Source organism: Chroicocephalus ridibundus, chromosome 5 (assembly GCF_963924245.1).
Source record: "Chroicocephalus ridibundus chromosome 5, bChrRid1.1, whole genome shotgun sequence".
Taxonomy (NCBI): Eukaryota; Metazoa; Chordata; class Aves; order Charadriiformes; family Laridae; genus Chroicocephalus; species Chroicocephalus ridibundus.
This window is the reverse complement of record NC_086288.1, coordinates 25,491,750-25,512,817: the sequence shown is the minus strand read 5'-3', so window position 1 is coordinate 25,512,817 and position 21,068 is coordinate 25,491,750. Positions and strand designations below refer to the sequence as shown.

The 21,068-nt window shown below is 43.9% G+C and overlaps 1 protein-coding gene and 1 long non-coding RNA gene across 3 annotated transcripts in view; one reads left to right on the top strand and one right to left on the bottom strand.

Moving 5' to 3' along the window:
* Window positions 1-448: 448 nt before the first annotated feature.
* The window catches only part of ELOVL6 (ELOVL fatty acid elongase 6), a 76,745-nt gene continuing 56,125 nt past the window's right edge, over window positions 449-21,068 (bottom strand). The window contains exons 3-4 of the mRNA XM_063335816.1: window positions 5,265-5,416; window positions 449-3,142 (exon numbers count right to left, since the gene is read on the bottom strand). Coding sequence (XP_063191886.1) covers window positions 2,718-3,142; window positions 5,265-5,416 — 577 coding nt within the window. The 3' untranslated portion in view covers window positions 449-2,717. The remainder of the gene's footprint in view (window positions 3,143-5,264; window positions 5,417-21,068) is intronic.
* LOC134516020 (uncharacterized) lies at window positions 3,153-7,826 on the top strand. 2 transcript variants are annotated; one of them, XR_010071204.1, is made up of 4 exons: window positions 3,153-4,173; window positions 5,671-6,055; window positions 6,805-6,979; window positions 7,543-7,826. It is a non-coding gene; the product is annotated as an uncharacterized LOC134516020 (long non-coding RNA). The 2 variants fall into 2 exon arrangements; XR_010071203.1 differs by lacking the exon at window positions 7,543-7,826 and having other exon boundaries at window positions 6,805-7,321.

The following is a 21,068-nucleotide window of genomic DNA, read 5'->3' as shown; positions in this document are numbered from 1 at the left end:
GGTAGGTTGGTTGCAACCCGCTCTGTTTTCCGCCTGTGTTAAGCTTAGGCTGTGGTGCGGTGTCACTTCTTATTGATAAAGTTTAAGGGGCCTTCGGGTCATTAGCCTCAAATCAGCAGGAGATGTGTGCGGGTCCTTTCCCTCTGCCCAGATAAAAGGCAGTCAGACACACCGGCTCTGTTCAAAGCAGAGCAAAGCCCCCACTGACTTCACAGGGTCCAAGATTTCTGCTCCAGCTTCAGCTCCAGACACCGGACCGCTTCCACCCCCTCTTGCTTTATTCGAGAGACCTAAGACACACGGGACTGAGGCTCTAAATGGCACCATGGTGGGCTTCTACCAATGCTTCTCAACTAATTGCAGCCAACTCTAATTTTGCCTTTTCCACGCTAAACTGATCTTCTTAACTTGCTTCTTAGCCAGGGCAAAATTAAGCATGAGGAAAAAGGCTTATTCAGCATTATAATTATCTACTCCCAAGCTGTATAACAAAATGGTTTACACATTTAATTGGTTTTGTCTAATATTTCCATGTATACAGTAGTCCTATTCATGAATATCATAGCTTCATTACTGCATATCACATTTTGCTATTTGTTGTGTACCATAAAATAACGTCAGCACATCAATAACTTAAGTAACACAAATGTAAACTCGTTTTCTGCTTGTTATAATTATGATTTTAGCCTGCAAAGGCTTTTTGATTTGTAAGACCATTGACATAACATGGAATGTAACTTTATTTGTTTTTCTTTTGTATATAATGAGACACCGAAAGCCCTTGTCATCTCTTAACAGGATACTAAAGCAGCTCTGTTTCATGAATGACAGCACAATTAAAGCTAGAAATGATAATTAAAAAAAAATACCCTTTGTACTGTACAATCTCAAATTAAAGCAAGAAAGATAATGACAATCTTTTGCATTAGCCAGGAAACGTGATTCTCTGCCACTGGGCTTTTTTTTCTCGTTGACAATTCACAGAATGTGTCTATGGGTGTAGTTATAGGTGTGTGTATATCCTATGCAGAACAGCAGTCCCTATTTTGTTGATCTAGTTCTTCTAATTGTTTAGTTAAACTACCTAACTGATACAATTTAGAATACTACATTAACACATTTAACATCAAGTTTACATACTTGCGTCTTTGAAATACTAGGAACTTTTACACATTTTATTTGGCTTTGTAAGGACTGGAATATCACAGATAATGCAATCTACTTCTCTTTGAAAGAATATGGCTGTTCTCAACTAACTCTCTAAGGTTCAGAGTGAAATACGTTTCTCCTTATATCTGTAGCTGACTTCAGAGAAGAAAGAGGGTCTTCTTAAGTGGTCAGTCTGATGTTACAGTACAGATTCTGCAGAGACAGAGATATATTTCATGAAAGATCATTCTCTCTGGACTTTAGAGTTAAGCTGTTGCAGCAAAATTACTCCGTTTAGACTAATTTTTTTTTCTATACAAATCTCCAGAAAAACCTATTCCAAGTATGTTTTGTAGTAGTATCTCCACATGACCAGAGGAGGGCACTTTGAACATCTTTGCACCGCCCGGGAGGCAGATGCAGAAGCACAGTGTTACCCAATGTCGCGCAGTCCTGCCGCCTCTTCCCACCCAGGCAGGTATCCTTGTGTCCACACAGACACAGAATCCCTATTGTGCCACAGGGCTCTGTTCTGGAAACAGTGGGCAGATGTATCACTCTCTTCTCGCTAACTAGCATTTCTTCCGATTTCTCCCATGTAATTCAGTGTTGCTGCGGGTTAAATTGAGATTAACGGATAATTCCTAAAAATCACACGAGGGGAGTTGTCTCCCTCTCCTTCCTGAACATCCCTCTGCTATTAGCCCCTGGTAATTTTGCAAATAGTGATTGATTTAACCCTCTATGACTTATCCTGCTGCAGAAATTCCTTGCGTTTAACTGAAAAATGCACTTGGAAAATGCACTCTCTGAGATATGTATTGCAACAGTGCATCTTTTCACATTAAACTCTTGTAAAAATACTGCTCCTTTCCGCCTTCTGAGGGAGGCAACTCTGCGTCCCAGATCTGCTCCTCCAGCAGAGTACATAGCAGAGAAATCAATCTCTTCTCTTTTCCGTTCGTGACCACAGTGTGCAGTTCAGCCACTTCCCATTCAGGAAACATCCTTTTGGGTTTCGTTTTGGCTAAAGGTACCGACCTTCTATGGAAAAGATTTTAATTTTTCAATCTTACTGTTGTCATAGACAGGTATTTTTTGTCACCTCTCTGCTTTGTTTTGTTCAAGTTTAATGCTGAAAAATTATTAGAAAGGATTTAGGAACTTTTTTTTTTGGAAATAAAAGTCTCTCCTCCACCCTGGGGAAACACACTGCTTATGTAACGTACTTTCTTTTTCCCTCAACTTTATTCCTTTTCTCTTTTCTTCTCTTTTTTCTTCCCTTTTTTCTTTTCTTTTTTCTCTTCTTTCTTTTCTCCTTTCTTTTCTAGAGCAGACAGGTACAAGAAGGAAGTTGTCTTTCATCAGCAGTCCTTTGAGATAGAGTAGAATTCAGTGAGTCCTCACCATGATAGGATCATAAACTTACTGGGTTAAACCAAGCTAACTTTCCCTAAGCTGCCAAGTTTTAGCTGCACCATACATATATGTGTTTCCTTGTGCCATTTTCTTTTCTTATAATTTTGTTTTTCTTGATGACCCTGAGCTATGGCTTCTCGTTTCTACCACTAGTCAACCTTCCTTTCTTTTCTGGTTTTGCCAATATAGGCCTCAAAGAAAAAATGGCAGAAGAGCACAAAGTAGCTGAGGTACATGAGAGAGGACCAGATGATGTTCTGCACGTGGGAATGGCACTGGCCCTGCTGCATCCAGGAGAAGACCAGGTAATTGATCACGCAACCGATCAACATCTGAGTGATCTGCGACAAGGTGATGAACATGGCAAACTTGCGTGAGACTCTGAAGCCAGCAGCCCGCAAGGCATAGTACGAGTACATAACGGCGTGTACTCCATAGTTCATGGTCATGAACCAGCCACCGCCAGCCACCATGTCCTTGTAGGAATACCAAGAATAAAGTAACACAGTAATGTGATGGTACCAGTGTAAGAAGATGAGCTTCTGTTTCCTAAGAATAATGAATATTGTATCACCTGTAACAAAAAAAAAACAAAAAAAAAAAAAAGGAGGGGAGGAAATGAGAAACACATTGAACATGAAACATAATTACTGCAGTCCTCTCTCCCCTTTGCTGTTGCTGCTGGAGAATACACTATTTTGGAGCATGAAGACCATTTCAAGGACGTTTCAAGGCCAGGCTGGATGGGGCTCTGAGCAGCCTGGTCTAGTGGGAGGTGTCCAAGCCCATGGCAGGGGGGGTTGGAACTAGATGACCTTTAAGGTCCCTTCTGACCCGAACCATTCTATGATTCTAGGATTCTATGAAAAACCACCTCAACTCAAGATTTGAGAGGCTGTCTGATCCGAGAGACAGCTTGCCTCCTAATCTTTATGCAATCTTTGCAAAACCAACGTATCCAAATCTTCCTGTGTGGATAACCCCTGTTTGAAACCTCCATAGGTCTACTTGGTAGCCCTTTGCTGCAAACATAATCCATGAAAGTCTGAGGGGAGGTAGGTGGATGTACGTGCATCATCTCTGACTGTGAGACTGTCCATTATATACTGTGACTAGAAGAGAAACGTAGCTTGATAGGGAAGCAGCCGCACAGAGTCCTCCGATTCAAATGCCTACCTGCAAACAACCCAGTTAAACTCCGTAGAGCTTTCTGAGGCGCTATGCAAAAAGCTATTGCATATGCAACCTACAATACTGAAAGCTATGTAACATAATTGCCGGAAAAAGTGCTTCTAGAAAGAAATTTGGTTTATGTTGAAATGCACATCCTTTTCTGCAAATTCATGTTGCTACTGTAGAAAAGTAAATTTTATTCCTCTTTCCTGCTGCTTTCTTCCTTCTGCATCTCATGATTGCACCGAGCATCTCAATTAGAGAAGAGAGAGACGTGTATGTTACTTGTTTTCTATTGTTATAGACACGGTGTTTCCAAAAAGATCCCTGAGATTTGCATCTAGGAACTTACTTCTATGCATATGTATCCCAGGAAATCCAAATCATGAATATTAGTGATGGGTGGGACCCAAACTGCACCGTCTGCACAAGGTCTGTAATAAGCTGTAATGCTACTGTTTACTTCATTAGCTGCAAGATGTTCACTCACATTTTAATAAGCAAGCATAGATTCAATTTATTGTTGCCGTGCAGTTCTAGCTGATGTTTTCCAGTTTTAGCAAATAAATTTCTGTGGTTTTGCACTAATTTAAGCATCAGGAAATCATGGGTGGGACTCTGACACAGCAAGGCAACTGGTGTCTGTCTCTTTCCAGTTTTTATGCCGATTAATTGCTATCCCGTAATTTACTGAATCAAATTCTCTGCTGAAAGGTAAAGACTTCTTTTTGCTGTACATCTGAACACGAGTGCTGCAGCCCTTTGAGGTTTAGTAAGTGCATCCTCTGAAATGAAAGCTGGAGGGCTGCTAAATTGCTGCCTCCTCCTTCCCATTAAAACAATCTTTTCTTACACTAATAAGCCACGGGATGACAACACCCGCAGACTGGCTTTGGCATGTATATCATAAGTATCCTTAGCAAAAAAGTTGCTGGAGAGACAGGAGTTTATAAGAATCAGGGCTGGAAAAGCTACAGATATTATGGGAAATTGGTTTCTATTTGGAGGAAGCAGCCAGCCACAGCTTTCAATGTTTAGGGAGGAAGCATGTTACTGTTCATAATTGTACGCCTACATGTGTATTTATGGATGAATGCTGCAGAAACCAAGGCAGAACCTGACTCAAAGCTTCTTGCTGACACAGCTGCTGTAGCCCACCCTTCACTTCTGCACCCACAGGCTGAGTGACGGCTGGTTACGCTATTTGTATTTGCCTACGAGTAGCTAAGGAAGAGGTATGGACCAGACTGCTCTTACCCCGACTGCCCTGCTGTGTATAATCACTGTAGTTTATTCCTGAGCTGGGAATGGTCTTATCCAACTGCACATTGCTCTAACTTCAGCCAAGCTGGACTTAAATCTCTAGAGACAAAAACCTGCAGAGTTTGGGGTTGGTTTTGTTCACTCAGATTTTCTAAGACTAAAACAGGGTTTCGACAGCACTGAGACGCTTCTTGTGCTTCCTGCACAGACGTTTCTGCTCTAAATATGTATAGCGAGAGAAAGGCAGAGTGGGTACTCACCTAGTTCGGGTGCTTTGCTTAGCACAAATGCATATGCCCAGAATTTGCTGACAGGTCCAATGTAAAAACTCTGGTCACACACTGACTGCTTCAGGCCTTTGGTCATCAAAATGTACAGCATATAAGCACCAGTTCGAACAGCACCGAATATACTTTAAAACAAAAAGAGAAAATTAAGAAAGTTGAGTGGACACTTGGAAATCTACATGCCATCACTTCCAATCATTATGAGAAGGCAGCCATAAATGCGCTGAAATACTCAGTTTGAGACAGCCTTAAAGGTGGAGCAACTCTGCTGGCTTCTAGGAGGTTATTCTGAACCCAGATTTGTAAACTGGACTGCAGCCGTATCTCCTGGTGAAAGTCTGGAACAGTAACGTCAATGTTTTTTATTTCATTACTACAGGAAAGATCCTTCAGTTTTCAGGAAGACATCTACTTCAGCTGGAAACAACATGCAGAGTTTTGATGCCGATAGGTGGGAGACTACAAGAAATGAGCTGATAAAGAGCCATCATCAACATAATCAGGACCAATTCCCTCTTCTGATTTCCTCAGAGTTTTCTCTTGTCTCTCCCTGTGTTTGTTACCCCCACAGGGCTCTGAGCACAGACAAACCCTGGTGGGGCACACAGATTTGGGTGGGGGTTCTCGGGCAGGGCTGGTGTTTTGGTGGACATGCTGACTTCATACTTCATCTCTTAACAGGACATTGCCAACAGAGGAACTGACTACTTGAATCAAGACATAAACAGCAGGTTCACCCTCACCTCATCACAGTGAGACACAAGGTAAGAGTGTTCTGTAAATGAGAAACATCAAGAGATTTGCAATGGTATTAATTAGTGCAATTACAAAGGGGATAGGTTCAGATAACAAAAGCTGATGTAAGGAACAAGGGCTTGTCTCAGCATCGAGGAACTCTGCAAAAGGAATTGCTTCACTGTTTTATGGCGAGAACATGCTTGCCCATTGTCTACCATTGTAGCTTGTTGGCCCTTCAGAAGTTGTGATGAATACTGGGTGGAACAAGCAGCTTTCAGAAAAATGGAGCAAAGAATCTCCCAATCTCCTTTGGCGTTGAGTATATCTTACTTTATGCCTACGTCACATATCCCTGTGCCTCTACCCAGCTCCATCTTATCTCCCCTCACAACATATCTCCTCCTCCACAACTTCTTTGCGACCTTGTCCTACTCATGAATCCTCTGGTTTCTGCTCTGCCTTGGTGTCTTTCATGATTATCACATGGCAGCAGGCAAACCAAGCCACCTAAAACTGATGGGTAGACACGTGGGCAATGCAAGCTACCATTTATGCAAAGTGTGTGAAATAAGGAATGGTTAATCAGACGTTATAGATTCTCTGTTACTCGTCCTTGTCTTGTAAAGTCAGTATTAAAAAACGTATTTTAAAATCACCAAGGCAGCCTCAAAAATTGATGTCTGTGGCAGTTCTTACTTGGTCAGACTAGATGGCTCGAGTAAACCTGCTGAGCATAAAAGCTGTTAACATAAGTTTTCATGTTTTTTGCACAAAGCAGTTAGATTTCCAAATCTGCAGCATTGATATACCCAGTCAAACCTGCCTGCTGCTAAGGAGCCATGCACCTTGCTCTCCCCTGTCTACCGCATGCACTGCGCAACCAAGAGGAGCACCACGCTGCCAGTGGCACCACAGACAGGGCTCTACAGCCAGGTCACGCCTGGGGAGAGGTGGGTGTTATGTCCTGGCTCCCGCACCATCACATTTTGATGCCTGAGGTTTCACTGGGCCATCAGGAAATTCAGACAACGGTGAGCACTTAAGAAGCGCCGCTTATTATCTGCTACTTGTATGGCGGTATTGGCTCGTGGGCTCTGCTGCCACATGAGTCCTCTTGTGCTATGTGCAAATAAAACCCCATCCTGCTGTGGAGCAGGTGTACTGAGGAGTTCAGCCGAGTCTGGGTTTCCCATTAGCACTGCCCAAAGCAACGCACATATTCCCAGGCCTAGGCAAGACAGCCCGTTGCAGTCTCTCATGTTCATCCACCCCTGCATGCAGAAGAAAGAGTGCGGTATTCTTAGCACCTCCGCACCCTCTCCGTGCAGGGTTGTTCCCTCCCAGAAATGCGCTCTCAGCACGCTTTTCTCAGGTCTCTTTCGGGGGTTGGTCCTTTTAACTCATCAGAGAGTGCCAAAGCCTGTTGGAGGAGTTTTGAAACAAGGTGCAACTCGTTCTGTGTCTTCTCTCTGGCACTTAACACATGCCCTTTTTTTTTGTTTTTTTTTCTCAGGAGCTGCATTTCTCATTCCCAAAAAGACAAGACATCCTGACAGAGATGTGATCTGATCACTTCCTGAGGCAGGGAACTCCTCAAGCTAGCCAGGGCAGGCTGTGGCTTGCTCCTGTGCTTTGGGTGGTGACAAAACTGGGTGGAGGAAGATCAGGACGAGTATCTAATGATATGCTGGTTCTCCCATTAGCAAATACCTCAGTGCTGACATTAAAATGGGGGGGCAAAAAGGAAATTTTAAATCATGAAATCAAATAGCTGCAAGCAATACGCCTTTCCTTGTACAGAAGCTGTACTGCTTTCCTAAAATATGATTTATTATTAAAGTTTTAAACCCAAAGAGAATTCTGTGCCACGAACACAAACTCAGACGAGAAAAGCGCCTGCTTGAGGAGCAGGCAAACGTTGGCTTAACTGTACGTGATTGAGTATGGACCCCAGGGATTTAATCTGGGCTGATAAGAGAGGCAAAGAGTATTTGCCCTGTGGGGATTACCGAGTTTCACTTTGCTGTCCTTGAGATTATGATGATGTAGTTCTTCCTGTCTTTTTGTTTAGCAACTACCGCAGAGCTCTCCTTGGAGTGCATGCACACGCACACGCACACTCACACACTTACTTTTCTATAATTTCACAGCACGGTGGCTTCCTCTAGTTTCATGACTCTAGAAGAAGTGACTCCGGCTACTGCTGTAAATGGTGCGCCTTAGACCAATCTGAATTTTTTATCAGTAAAAACCAAGTTACATTTTCACATAATTCCCAAGGGAAGGCTTAAAATAAGGAGGAAGGAAGGTAACTGGATGTAAGCTGGAAGTAACTGATTCAATTACCTAAGGAGACGCCATGAGCAGGTAGCTGTTTGTGAGATGTGCTGCATGCCAAAACACCACCGTGCCAACAAGCACACACCCCCGGAGACAGCAAAAGACCTAATGCACGCCTGCAAATGTGCCTTGGACCCAGAGAGACAGGACTGCTTTTTGTGCCTCTGCCACCTAATCTTGTTTGTTCTGTGAGGTAAGATCAACCAACAAATTTCTATCTTGCAAAGACACGATGCGCAGCAGAGTGATGACATTGCTTGCTCAGTAAATCACTTCTGCTTCATTTTGTTCTCGCCCTGCTCTCTGCTGTAGCTTTTGTGAGGTATTGAAATGAACTGCTTACCAAAGCAGTCTGTCTGGTGGGAATCATCTGCAGGGATTTTAGAAATAAGGTAGCAGTGAATTACTGTACAATTACAGCCTTTTCCAACTAGAGAGACCGATCAGAAACAAACTGCACCGGCTAATGCAGCTTTCTCATCTATTCAGACTCAAAATGTCCTACATTCTCCTCCCTTCAGGCAGTGACTTCTCTGGTAGATTAACAAATGCCCAACTGATATTATACCGTCCATGATACGATCAAAGTGTATCCCTGAGTAAAATAAAAACTAACACTTTTCCCTCACAAACTTTGTTTTCAAACGAGGGCCTCAAAACACATCCCATGCGTGGGTCAGGCGCAGCATTAAGGAGGGAAACTGAGGGCTGGGGCGTTAGCTGATGGGAAGAGAAAGCCGGTGTTAGTGGCCGAAGCCCGTTACTGCTTTCTGTTCCCTCCATCCTGCTTCCCAGGAAGGAGTGAAGGACTTGTTTCTCAAAGGCCTGAGAGGGCAGCAGGTAGCTCAGGACTTCAGTTCAGCCCCAGCTGCTGGTGTGGCGGGCTCAGCTCCTCCTCGCAGCGAGGAAGACACTGCCCATTTTTGCTAGGGCTGCTTTCTATGCAGATCCATCGCCGCGCTTGGCTCCCGACACCTCTGGACATCCCACTCCAGGATCAACACTGCAGAACCGAGCAGGGAATGTGACTTCCACATAAAAAAATAAAAATGAAATAACAGTTCAGCACAGAATATAGCAACATTTCCTAAAGGACTTTAGGGCTGTCATAATCACAGAGTGGAAATTCTCTGCTCTGGTTTGTGTCTTAAATAAATCTTTAAACTAAGCAAACACACCATGCAAAGCGTATCTGCAGAACTAGGTAAAAATGGCATCGAAGAGGATAAGAGTCTTGACTATGGCTTAAGGGGAATGTAAAATATGTTAGCTACAAGCTACTTGTGAAAAGTGGAATATCTTTATTTTCGGAAGCATGCCATCCTGCGTACCCAGCACCAGCAGAGAGCAGCATGGAGCCTGCAGACGGCAAGACCCAGCTGCGCTGCGCAAAATTAAGGGCTGCTTAGGGACTTCAAGCAGAGCCCTCCTTACCCAGCCCCACAGCCTGTTCAACGCTGCCCCAAACCACCCGTGCCCAACTGGTTTGACCAGTCTCTGAGGTGTCGGACTATCCTCTGCCGTGGCTGTGCTGGCCTAGTCCGGCAGCAGGCCAGCTGGGCAACCAGATGGAGCTCCCACGGGTCCAGCTCCAGCTTCCAGCCTGGGGCCTGGCTGGAGGAGAGAAGAAATCTTAATTCTGCCCCGACGTGCTTACATGGCGACTCACAGGAGTCGCAGCTGGTGAGTCTGTGCCCCGGGATCACAGGGAGGTGGCAGAGAGGGCATGGTTCTCCTCCGTGAAAGCCACATGGTGGTCCTGGGAGAGCAGCCGAGATCACCTTACGTGTGGAGTCACAGCCCTCAGGCTGCACCCTGCTTGTACTGTAACGGTGAGAAAGAAGGGAAGCGGGTTTTTTTTCATTTTAGCAGGCAGAATATTTACAGAGGGAGCACCCTCGAATTACAAAGAACTGTTTAAAGGTCAGCAGGTGAAGAACGTGGAGCATCCTACACCTTCCTTCGTGACAAATCAAACCACCTTCACCTTCCTGTTCTGTTCAGCAGGAGGATTTCAGTGGTCAGATCAAGTTTCCGTTCTGCTGCTGAAGAGCTGCTCTCCTAACACAATAAAATGGCCTTTCTGTGCCCTGCTGATTTAAAACCCGAGGTCCTCAGGAAAGAGGAAGAAGCTGCGGCGCTGATGCTGTGGCACAGGCGTGCGGGATGCACCGGGGTGCGGGACGACCCCTTGGTCAGAGAGGTCAGAGTGACAGGGTGGTCCGAGAGCATGCCTAGAGAAAGCAGCTACTGTAAAAGGGCAACAGAGTATTTCTGTACTTAGCCAAGCAGCAGCAAACACGTAAAATGCGACCTGATACTGGTGAAATGCACAAAGAAAGCATCTGTAAGAGAAACAACTCTCTGAACTAAGTTTCTTGAGAAGAAATGCATCTCAAGCCACCTTCAGCAGACAGGTCTCAACTTCCCAACAGGGCAGTTGCCCCCAGATCAGTAAAGAAACTCAGAAACTCCTGGTATGATCAAGCAGCATGTACCAAGGTGGGTGCATCTCCATGTGAAGGGATGTCTCGCATCTTTCAGACATTTGCTCCACATTTTCAGACATCATTTTCTCCACCTGGCAAGGGCAAGCTTCTTTCAAATCACTCTCACCTTCTGCGGTCTCATGGAACGTGGTCCCAGAGAACCAGTCCATCGATGACAGGCACCAAGCGGGTGACACAGCAGGGACAGGGCTAGGTGACAGCTTTCTTAAGAAACCGATGGATTTTGTTGACGAAAACGAAACTGTTTGCAGGAGATTTCCATCCGTCTCCCACAAAACCCTGCTATGGCCATGTGAGAAGGAACACTAGGTTTTGCTGACTAAAAAGACACAGAGACATCGTCGGAGGCAAGCGTTGAAGGGGCCGCTTGCCTCACAAACCAGCAGAAGGAAAGTTTTTTTCCAAGCTTGCCACAGAATGATTTTTTCCAAGGTGATTTCAGATAAAGTTGTCAGACCAGTGTTGGGAAATGTCCCTTTCCAGGGAGGAAGCACATGAAGATAGGTCCTACCTAGCAAACAGGGCAGGAGTTCTGGGAACATGCATTTGTACGGCAGCCACACACTATATATACAGCTGTATTATATGAAGATTTACCGAAACCATTATCCACGTGGGCAGCTGAGGTAGTCAGATCACAGTGTGCTTGCTGCTTTGCTATTGCTGCAGTGACTATACTATCAAACCAGTGGGAAAGACAGAAGATTTTACGAACCGTTAGCCTGCTCCCCAGCTAAAATCTGCGCTTTCATTTTGCAGTGGCTTCAGGTCCCACAGGAGCCGAGTACTCTGGGAAATTGCTAACCTTTCTGTCAAAAAGACAAGACGTTCAAGCAAAATTTTAGTAGCTAAATCAGGAGGTTTATGGGAGTCTGGCCTCAAAATCTGTAAAAAAAATATGAAACTGCATTTTTTCCATTTCTTCCAAGATATGGCTGTAGTGAGGGTAGTTTCTTTTTAAAGTTGAGACAAAAAGAAAGGGGATGTCCAGATTAAAATGGTTATCTGGGTGGTGCCAAATGAGGAAAGGATATTAGGGTCTGGTTTGTGCTGACCAGAATTATGGACCAACAGCCTACTGACTTTTACTGGTACCTGGGTGCTTATTTAAAGCCTATTGTTCCAAAATCGTTTTGTGGGTAGACATGCCAGACTGTTTCAAGGCTGGGAGAAGAATTAAAACCATGAGCGTAACCTCCCCTAGCCTGCCCGACAGAGACGGCATTCATTCCACCGCGGGGAGGGGACTGGCGAGAGCTGCCGTCACACACCAACCTTCCAGCATACGGAAGCAAAGGGCGAGTGAGAAATATGTTTCCTGGCTAATTAAGTTTCCTTAAACTTTAGAGGCCGTGGGCACGTGTTCACAGGGTATCACAGAGAGCGAATGTGGGCCCCACTTTCTGGGGGGTGGACGTGTGCAGGAACGTAGCAAAGGAGCAGCACAACCCACCAGAATTCACAGTTGCTTTGCCCGGGTTTCTGACACCCAAGCTGCTCTTGAGTATTTGTGGACTGGCCCGATTTCATTGCAGCTGTTCCTCCCCTTCTTTTTTAAAAAAATGAATCACCTCTTAACTCCTTTTGTGTTTGGTTTTGTTTTTTTTTTTTTTCCCAATGATGTGCACGTTCATCCACATCTGGCTGGCTTTGCACAGGGAAGGGAGGAGCAGTACTACCTTCACTAGTCAATGTGCAATACATGATGGTGCAATATTAAGAAACAGTTGGATCTTCCAGATGGAGTAAATTCTCCAAAAGAGAGGAAGAGTCAATTATGCCTATGAAAATTTGAATATATAGTTTCACTAAGAGGTTCGCAGACTATCTAAACCTTGTCAGATGTGACTCCTGTCCTAGTTTGCCTTGATTTTATCCAAATGCAATTCCATAAAATCCTGGATCTTCTTGTATTTAAACAGGTGTAGAAACTATGAGGTTGCTTTAGGCTTATCTTTGATTGCAAAATCCGAATGTTTTTACTGTACAGTGGGAAACCATACCCTAACAAACCAATCATTAAGAACAAATGAAATGTGGGCAATGACTGAAAGAGATCATTTGGCTGTTGTTCAGTGACCTACATGGAATTAATGGCTCTTATTTTGCTCTCAAGGAGTTAATGAGAGATGTGGCTGAGTCAGCGCAGTATGACGTGTCCTCTAATTTCACAGAAAAGCAGCCTAGAAAAGGATCTGGCACCCAACATCCTAAATGGTCAATGTGACAGAAGGACAGCCTATATGAAATATTCATGTATATTAATAACTGACTAGAAGAACCAGCTTTGTAAGTCTGCACCTGGTTATTAAAAATATTTTGTTAGGTTTGTGGAACTGAGGGTTACATTTTCCAAATTAAATGAATTGGTCTCTTGGTCAGTGAAAGATACACAGCAACATGGTACTCATCTAAGTGATCAAAAAGTTCGAAAAAGAATAGTACTGACTACGGATTTGGTCTCTCTTAACTCTAAATTTATGAGGCATTTTACAAGCATTTAGAAGAGGGGACTTCTTAATGGTGAGCTACCTTGAAATCCTAGAGAGACACTTGTTCAAATTGCAGCTGATGAACTTAGCCTAACTGGTTTTTTTGTAAGAAATGGCAAAGAAAATTAATGTTATTAGGCTGATGTTCCATCATCCTTCAACATTTCTGAAGTGCTTTCAAGCAACCCCAAGGTTAGTGATCAAGAGAGGGAGACCCCATCCTGCAGAAAGACTGTTCTTATAAAACACTTGTAAAGCACTTCCCTGTTTTACCTCCCACAACTGATCCAGGTACCTCCCCAGAAGACCCTGTCTCCTCATCGAATCCCCCTGTGACACCTCCATTCTCTCTCAACAGAGCAGACCTTCCCGCTGCTGTACCAAATTTTGGTCTTGCCTGCTTTCCAACAGCCAAGTGACCTATTACCTCCAGCTTGGGCTGTCCCGGAATTACCAATGCTTCAACAACATTCAGGCCAGCAACTGCTTTAGGTCAGACGTCCCTGTGTGAAGAACTGCTAAGTACAAAGCTGTTCGTAGGCTGGGGTGTCTTCAGGTTCAGACCTAACTTCCTTCAGACTTCTTCTGTCTGTGTTGGCATCTCCAAGGCCCTTGGCATTGTATTTGTGAGTATTTCACAGTCCTTAATGGCTTTTACTCTTGCGACAGCCTCGTAAAGTATCTAAGCATAAGACCCCTTGCAAAGACAGAGGTGAGGCAAACTGAAATTTAAGTGTCCTGTCAAAAACCTGCATCTGAGCCAGGATGAGAAATGATGTGCAGCATCCTGAGTTGTGGTTCAGTGCCCTACCCACGAGGTCCATTTGATGTAAGCAGAAAGAGCTCTGACCTCACTCTGTATGAGTGAAAACAGTATTATTGAATTAACAGTAAACACACTCCAGCAGGAGGAATTTTCTTCAGAGAGTCCTTTGACATACTATAGATTTTCTTTTCATTTTTAAAGTTACTCTCTAAACCTTCAAGGCCCCAAGCCCTCTATCGTAATTACCCAAGGTACACCTATATTTTTAAAGACAAATAGTTAACAGACGTAAAAGCTGTTGTTATGCCTCCTAACATCACATTTTCATCGTCGGCACATCTGGTATTTTGGCAGCGTGCTTTCAAGACCTAAAAATACAGAGTGATGTGCAGAGAGACACAGTGCAAGTTTACAAAGCTGTGCTGTCCTAGAAACACAAACAGCTGAAAACTTCCCCACCCAGCCAGAAGACCAGATAACAGCAATGCGTGCCTTCCACAGACTCAGCCAGACTCTTGCTTTCCCTCTGTTTTCCCTGGACGTATTAGGCAAACACCAGTGTGGATCTGACCTGACACAGGTGGACACAAGCCACAAAGAACGTGAACTTACAGAGTGAGTTTTACAAGCATCCCTGCTTCTATCTCCCATCCACTGTCCCACTCCCTGAATTTGCGTAGGACCAGACCCCAGTAGCCGACCCTGCCATAGGAGAAAATATTTGGATTTTTCTCCCTCATGGAATTTTTGCAGTTGTTCTCATTATTGTGGCTGGTTTCTATTAATGCTCCCTGCTGATCCCCTTTCTCGCACCAGTGAACTCCAGAGTAAAATCACGTATGGGTCAGAATCCATGATGGGGGGGTGGCTTTAAACGCCTAACTCCTTGTGACATGGGCAAGTACAAAAAAACACACTAGTGAGGTGGAAAATTCAATGGCAATGTTCTTAAAAACCTCCTGTTTTCCTTTACTAATGCCCTCCGTTGATAAAACTAAAGAAATGCAGTTCTTTAATCCCATTCAGCAGCAACTGATTCTGTGGGAAGTTCATTTTAAAAGGCTTCTTCTATCTACCCACGTTGATGAAGAAAAAGCCTGAACACATAACCAGCGAGTCAACCATCGACAAAACCAGGAACCTAAACTCTTGCTGTAAAAAGAAAAAATCTCATTATTTCAAAATCAGTCTTGCAGAGGACTGAATACTTGGGTCTTGTATGTTTGGGATTTAGGACTACCATGACATTCCCGCGCACCTAAGTTGAACTCCTTTCTGCTCTGCATTGTTTGTGTTTCACTGGGGGGAAAAAAATTGATCACACACTAGCTATCATTTTCCCGTATTTTCCTTTAACAAAACTATGGGCACAGATATGAAAACATGTTACCGAGTCTTCCCTGGTGCTGATGAATAATGGTAACTATTTATGTGCTTATTCTGTCTATGGCAATTTTAATGTAAAACTATATTTTAGTGTTAAAACTGTAATATCAGAGAAGGAGGTTACTGCTACCGTGTTTTAGCCCTTTGTAACTGTGTTTAGAGAACCCCGTGCTCAGGTACCACCATTCAGTTGCTGGCAGATAATTGAAAGCACAGTAACTCCCTTGTGCACTTGTGTCCTCCAAGGCCTAGCCTATTGATAACATTATTTGGGACCATTATTTATTCTCTCATAATGAGTAGGAACAAGAAAAAATTATGGGGAAAGCGCCTTGGTCCCATGACGTACCTTTTTCCCATGCTAACTGAACACCTTTAAAAGCACGTTTAAAAAAATTAACAAAACAGTCTTGTAAGAGCACTTAATGTTAATCTCATTCTTTAAAAAGAACACAGTACTCATCCTCTTCAGCCCATGTGTCTGAAAGGTCATAAGGTATCTATATTCTTCACAATGACTAAACTATTGTAATTAAGAGCACAATTTTCAGGAATGTTTTAGACTAAGAAATGCCTTAGCTTCCAAACCCCCTGAAAGCTTGAAATGACTAACGTTTTTGTTCCCACTTGCAATTTTACCTCTCCAGATGAGGGTATGCATTATTTGAAAACGTTCTGGTTTTTTTTGAGGAGGTGTAGGTGATAACTAGCGATGGGCAATCTCTGTGGCCCCTCTGCTTTGAGCTCCCATATCCACGCATCCCACAGCGAGCTCCGCTGGTCCTCCCGCCCTGGAGCTCCCCCACCACCGTCCTGCCCAGCTGCGCCGATTTGACTGGTTGCGTGGCCATGCTGCTTAATGGGACTGGCGAACGATGCAGCTAAAACAGTCCTTCCTCCACCTGTTTTTTAACAACACGGTTTCACTGCTCTCAGCAACAGCCGGCAAAATGAAGGCCAAGGAAGGCAGGAGTCTTTCCGGCCAGCCTTGGCCCTACGAAGTTCATAATGTGGCACCGTGCTCAGAGCAGCTACTCTGCCCTGGGAAGCCATTGAAAAGGCATTTAAGACACAAGTTTGCCTCTCTCTGCTGGATGTTGATTCAAATATGGTTTCTTCAGAGCGTGACAGAAAATCCCAGCGTTGATTCAAAGCTTGGAAATACACTTGGGACACGGTTGAGAAAGGAACAGGAACCATACCAACGCTGTATTAAGTACCATTCCCATTATATATGCTTGTTACATATTCTCTCTATCTATCTAATCCACTGCTCTGCATAACAGAATTAGAGGCCTCCAAAACATACTTGCTCAAACAGTTACCATCTCTGCGAGGGCACGACACGAGAACACCAAGAATTTAACAAGCCCCAACAGCAAAACCTTCCTTCTAACCTCTTGCTGCTCCTCAGCCTCTCCCCCTGCCCACCTCCTGAAGGAGAACAGATGGGTCTCGCAGCTCACCCGCAGAGTCCTCCCTTGCCCCCCTAGAAGGTGATGGAGTTCCATTCAGGGTGGAGTCCAAGCCACAGTATTGTAAAGAAAAAGGTAAGAAAAGGGGGAGATGAGGAATAACATACGCTTTTCTCTGTGTGGCGCTCACTTACCCTAAAACCTGGTGGTCAGCAGTACTGGAAGTGTTTTATAATGCGGTGCTCTAGGTCTCAATACCATGTGTGTGAGCAAAAGTTGTGCTGATCTTTGCAGGTTTTATCACTCTTTTTGGCAGAAGACTTTTCGTTGCATAAGTTCACACATACTTTGAGGTTTGGGTTCTGTCCTATCAAAATCCCAAAGCAAAATTTGAGAGAATTCCCCTTCCATCTCTAAAAAAAGCCTCCCATCACTGAAGCAAACACACAAGCCCTGCTTTTCAGACCGTTCTACTGTATCTGATCCAGATGTCTCCCCAGCAAGCTTTTCAATGCAAATCACTTGGGTTTTCAGTTGGGACCAAAACCTGAAGCCAGGCCAGCTCAGAGTGATTTAAAAATTGTGCAAATATTTTACATGGCTCTAAGAAATAATATATCATTTGTGCAGGTTTATATACCCATAAGCATATGCATACATGCCTGGGTGGTTATTACTTTCCCGTGTGATAAATTTTGGGGAGGGAAATGAGGTATATTAAAGTGACAGCTCGCTCTGTGGTTTTCAAGTGAGGGCAGATACTGTGCTCCTTGCATCAGTCTTTTTTTTCTCCTCAGCAATAAATCCCTCATGTGGGGCCACTCCCTTCAGCCCTTCCCTCTCGTTGGCCGATTTCTGAGTCACAACTCACCTGGCTCCCAAAACCATTTCTTTGTCCTTATTATTGACAAAACTGGAAAGAAAACCAGGCTTAACTTATTTCCTTCCCTCTCCAGGGACCTCATTAAGCATACCCGAACAGTGACATCTCTGCAGGGCTCTGGATCAATGGACACTGCCATCTGAGGATTTTAATCACATTAACACAACAGCAGAGTAAAACCCATCTGATTCTGCCTAGCTAAAGTGGCAAGCTCGACACTTCTGCCAATTGCTGCAACTGCTACTCGGAAGGCTTATTTATATGTGTGGATAAAAATCAATCTACCTCAGCTCCTGTCTTCCAGTCCCTCCTCACGAAGCCTCAATTCCCTCTCCAGGAAATGCAATTTGATCCCCCACACCTGCCTTCTTTATGATTGAGATTAGCTATATTCAGCCAATCCCGAGGAGCAAAGTACAAAAATAATCAATGAAGCGAAGCTCCGTGAGCCGGTGGAAGAACCTCCACCATGTATAGAGCAGAGCAGAAAAACAAAGGGCAGGGCTAGATTCCTGCAAGTAGGCTTTGCAGCAGAGGAGATGATAACTGGTGGAGGTAAAAAGGGTTATACTCGCACAGAGCGCTCGGTGGCTACACGAGGCCCGCTGGGTTTTGGTAGAGAGAAACAAGGAGCAACGGTCAGGCTGAAGGGCAGTTGCACTCAATCATTGCCCTAGGAACAGGAGAGAACAGCACAGACTGCTTACAGGGACACCCATGCAACCACGCACTGCTGAAAAACATGTAACTGTTTTCTTTCAATGAATGAAAAATAATTTTTCAGCTCTAACCATGCATCCCTGCACCTCATCTGACTTCCAAAGAATCAGTTACAAGCTAATCAATAGTAATTACCTACCATCCGGTCTTGCCCTCCTCAGTGTGCTGTTACCAGACGCTGCTCCCTGATTATCTGGCACGTGGAGGCTAGGAACTTTCAGGAACAATATTTCTTGATGAAAGCTGTTATTTCTTGAGCAATAACTCACTCTTCCATCACTAAACAATAATTGGACTTTTGTTGCAGCTGAAGATCCCTGGCACCCTGTGAAGGCTCTATACTCGGTGAGATATTTTTCTGTCAAGAAACATTTACTAGTTCTTAGATATTTACCTCAGCAAGTTTGGACCGTGGCTAACTTACTAAAAAGAAAAAAAACCAAACAATTTTCAACTTAAGCCCTGTGTTTGGTGCAAAATCTCATAAGTATTAAGGAATCCATCTAAGGATTTCTAAAGTAGCCCATGAGGATTCATAAGCACAGCGTAACGCTTAAGCAATCCTTAATGAATGCTTCAGGGGCATTTGCACTTGTTCCTGTGTCATTAATGAAATTATTCTCAGCATCTAACATTATCTCAAGAAAATTTTAGAATAACGGTAATATTGCAGTGATTTAAATGATAATCCAAAAAAAAGTGTCATATCTATTTCTGCAGGATAAGTTAAAGATACTTACAGGATCAAATGTATCAAATTCGTAGAGTAACTGTCATGTATAGCATTGAAATGTATGTATCAGGAGCTTAAAATTATCCTAAGCAAATAAAGCCAAAAAGTAATAAAGTAAAAGATTAAGCAGAGAATCAAGCTAGCCAATGGAGCTAGACATCACTAAAGCTGTAAAACAGGCAGATAACAAAGTAAGCAAAATCTAAGTTACAGGAAAAGACTAGCATTTGACAGAATAAAGAAGGCTTAAAGAAGCTAAAAGTTATAATACAGCTGTAATGAGCTGCCCAGATCCATAAATTTAATGGCAATTACCGGCCTGGAGCCCCTGATCTACCTTCCTTTTTCACTCTCCCCCCCACCCCCCCGGGCAGTACTCCTGCAAGCATCTAGGGAAGTTCAGGTCTCAGGGACTTGCCTACAGTTGGTAAATAATAAATATATTTTATTTATTTGGCAGCCTAGGTAAGATGCTGAATGGCACCGGCAGGAGGCTGCACATTTGTTTAGAAGGAGTTAAACTCACCACGGCCCCGTGACTTCACTAAACCAGGGCTGGACACCTGTAAGCGACCCTGCCTGCGAGCGGGGCTCGCTTTGGCAGCGCTCATGAACAGGCTCGTCCACAGATGCACTGTTGGATCCGACAGGCCAGGCGAGTTTGCACCTCTCAGCGTTCTGTTCGCACTGTCTCCAACAAGCACAAGCTGTTGGGGGCGTACTCAGAAGAAAATACACAGAGATTTCTGTTCCCCAGGGATTTCTGCATGGGGGGGACACCTTTTACCATGAACCAAGTACTGCAGATGAGTAAAATGCAGAAGAGCCGCCACAGGGGGACAGACGGGAGGTTTGATTTCTTTTGAATAAATTATCTTCTTTTTCTCTAGTACAGTTCCCTTCTTAAGCCACCAGACAGATGTTCTTTATTCCTCAAGTACACTTTTCAGTCTGCTTCCCATTTAAAACGGAGAGGAAAAGTCTAACTCCCAGGGGCTCTGCTTTGAGTACGACATTCACGCTGAGCGCTGGCCTGCGAGGGCTCCCGCGGGCTGGGACAGGGTGATCTCATGAGTAAGGTACAATTCAAGGTGGCAAACTGAGTGTCAACACTCTCACTGACTGTGGGAGTGGGGAGGGAACAGGGGCAAAATGACGCAACAGCTGCTTTCCAAATAATGTAGTCAATGCACTTTGCTACGATGTTCAGTTTTCCAGCAAAAGACAAACAAGCAAGCAAACGGTCAGAGTGAAAAAAATAAATTTTTAAAGTAAGGAGGCCCAGCTTAGCACTGAAAAAAGAGGTTTTTTGTAGGAATTTTTACCCAGTCCTATCCATCTCTCCTGTAAAGTAGCATCAGCCAGGTCTCACAGTGAATCCTTGGTTTACTTTTAATTAGGCCTGATTAGGTAAAACAGTAAAATCAGTTCACGTTCAAAATGACTTTGATGGACACAACAGAGTCCGCAGCAGTAACAGGGGAGTGAATGAAGAGGTGACATTTCAGAAGAGGATGGGCACAGTATTTTGTCACGTGGTATCAATTACAATTCTGTGAATAAAGATATTTGTCATGAGATGCTCTTCTTAGAATAAATAAGGTACATATTGGACATACATCTTCTTGACAGTACTTTATTGCTCCCAGTCTATATATTTTTATCACCTCTACACTGTTTTTTTAATGCCAGCTAGCATTTGTTTTGCAATGTATACATTCACCCTCCATAGCACTGTTTGTATTTCCCTATTGGGATTACAGTTCAGCCTACAGAAAAGAAATGTTTCTTCTT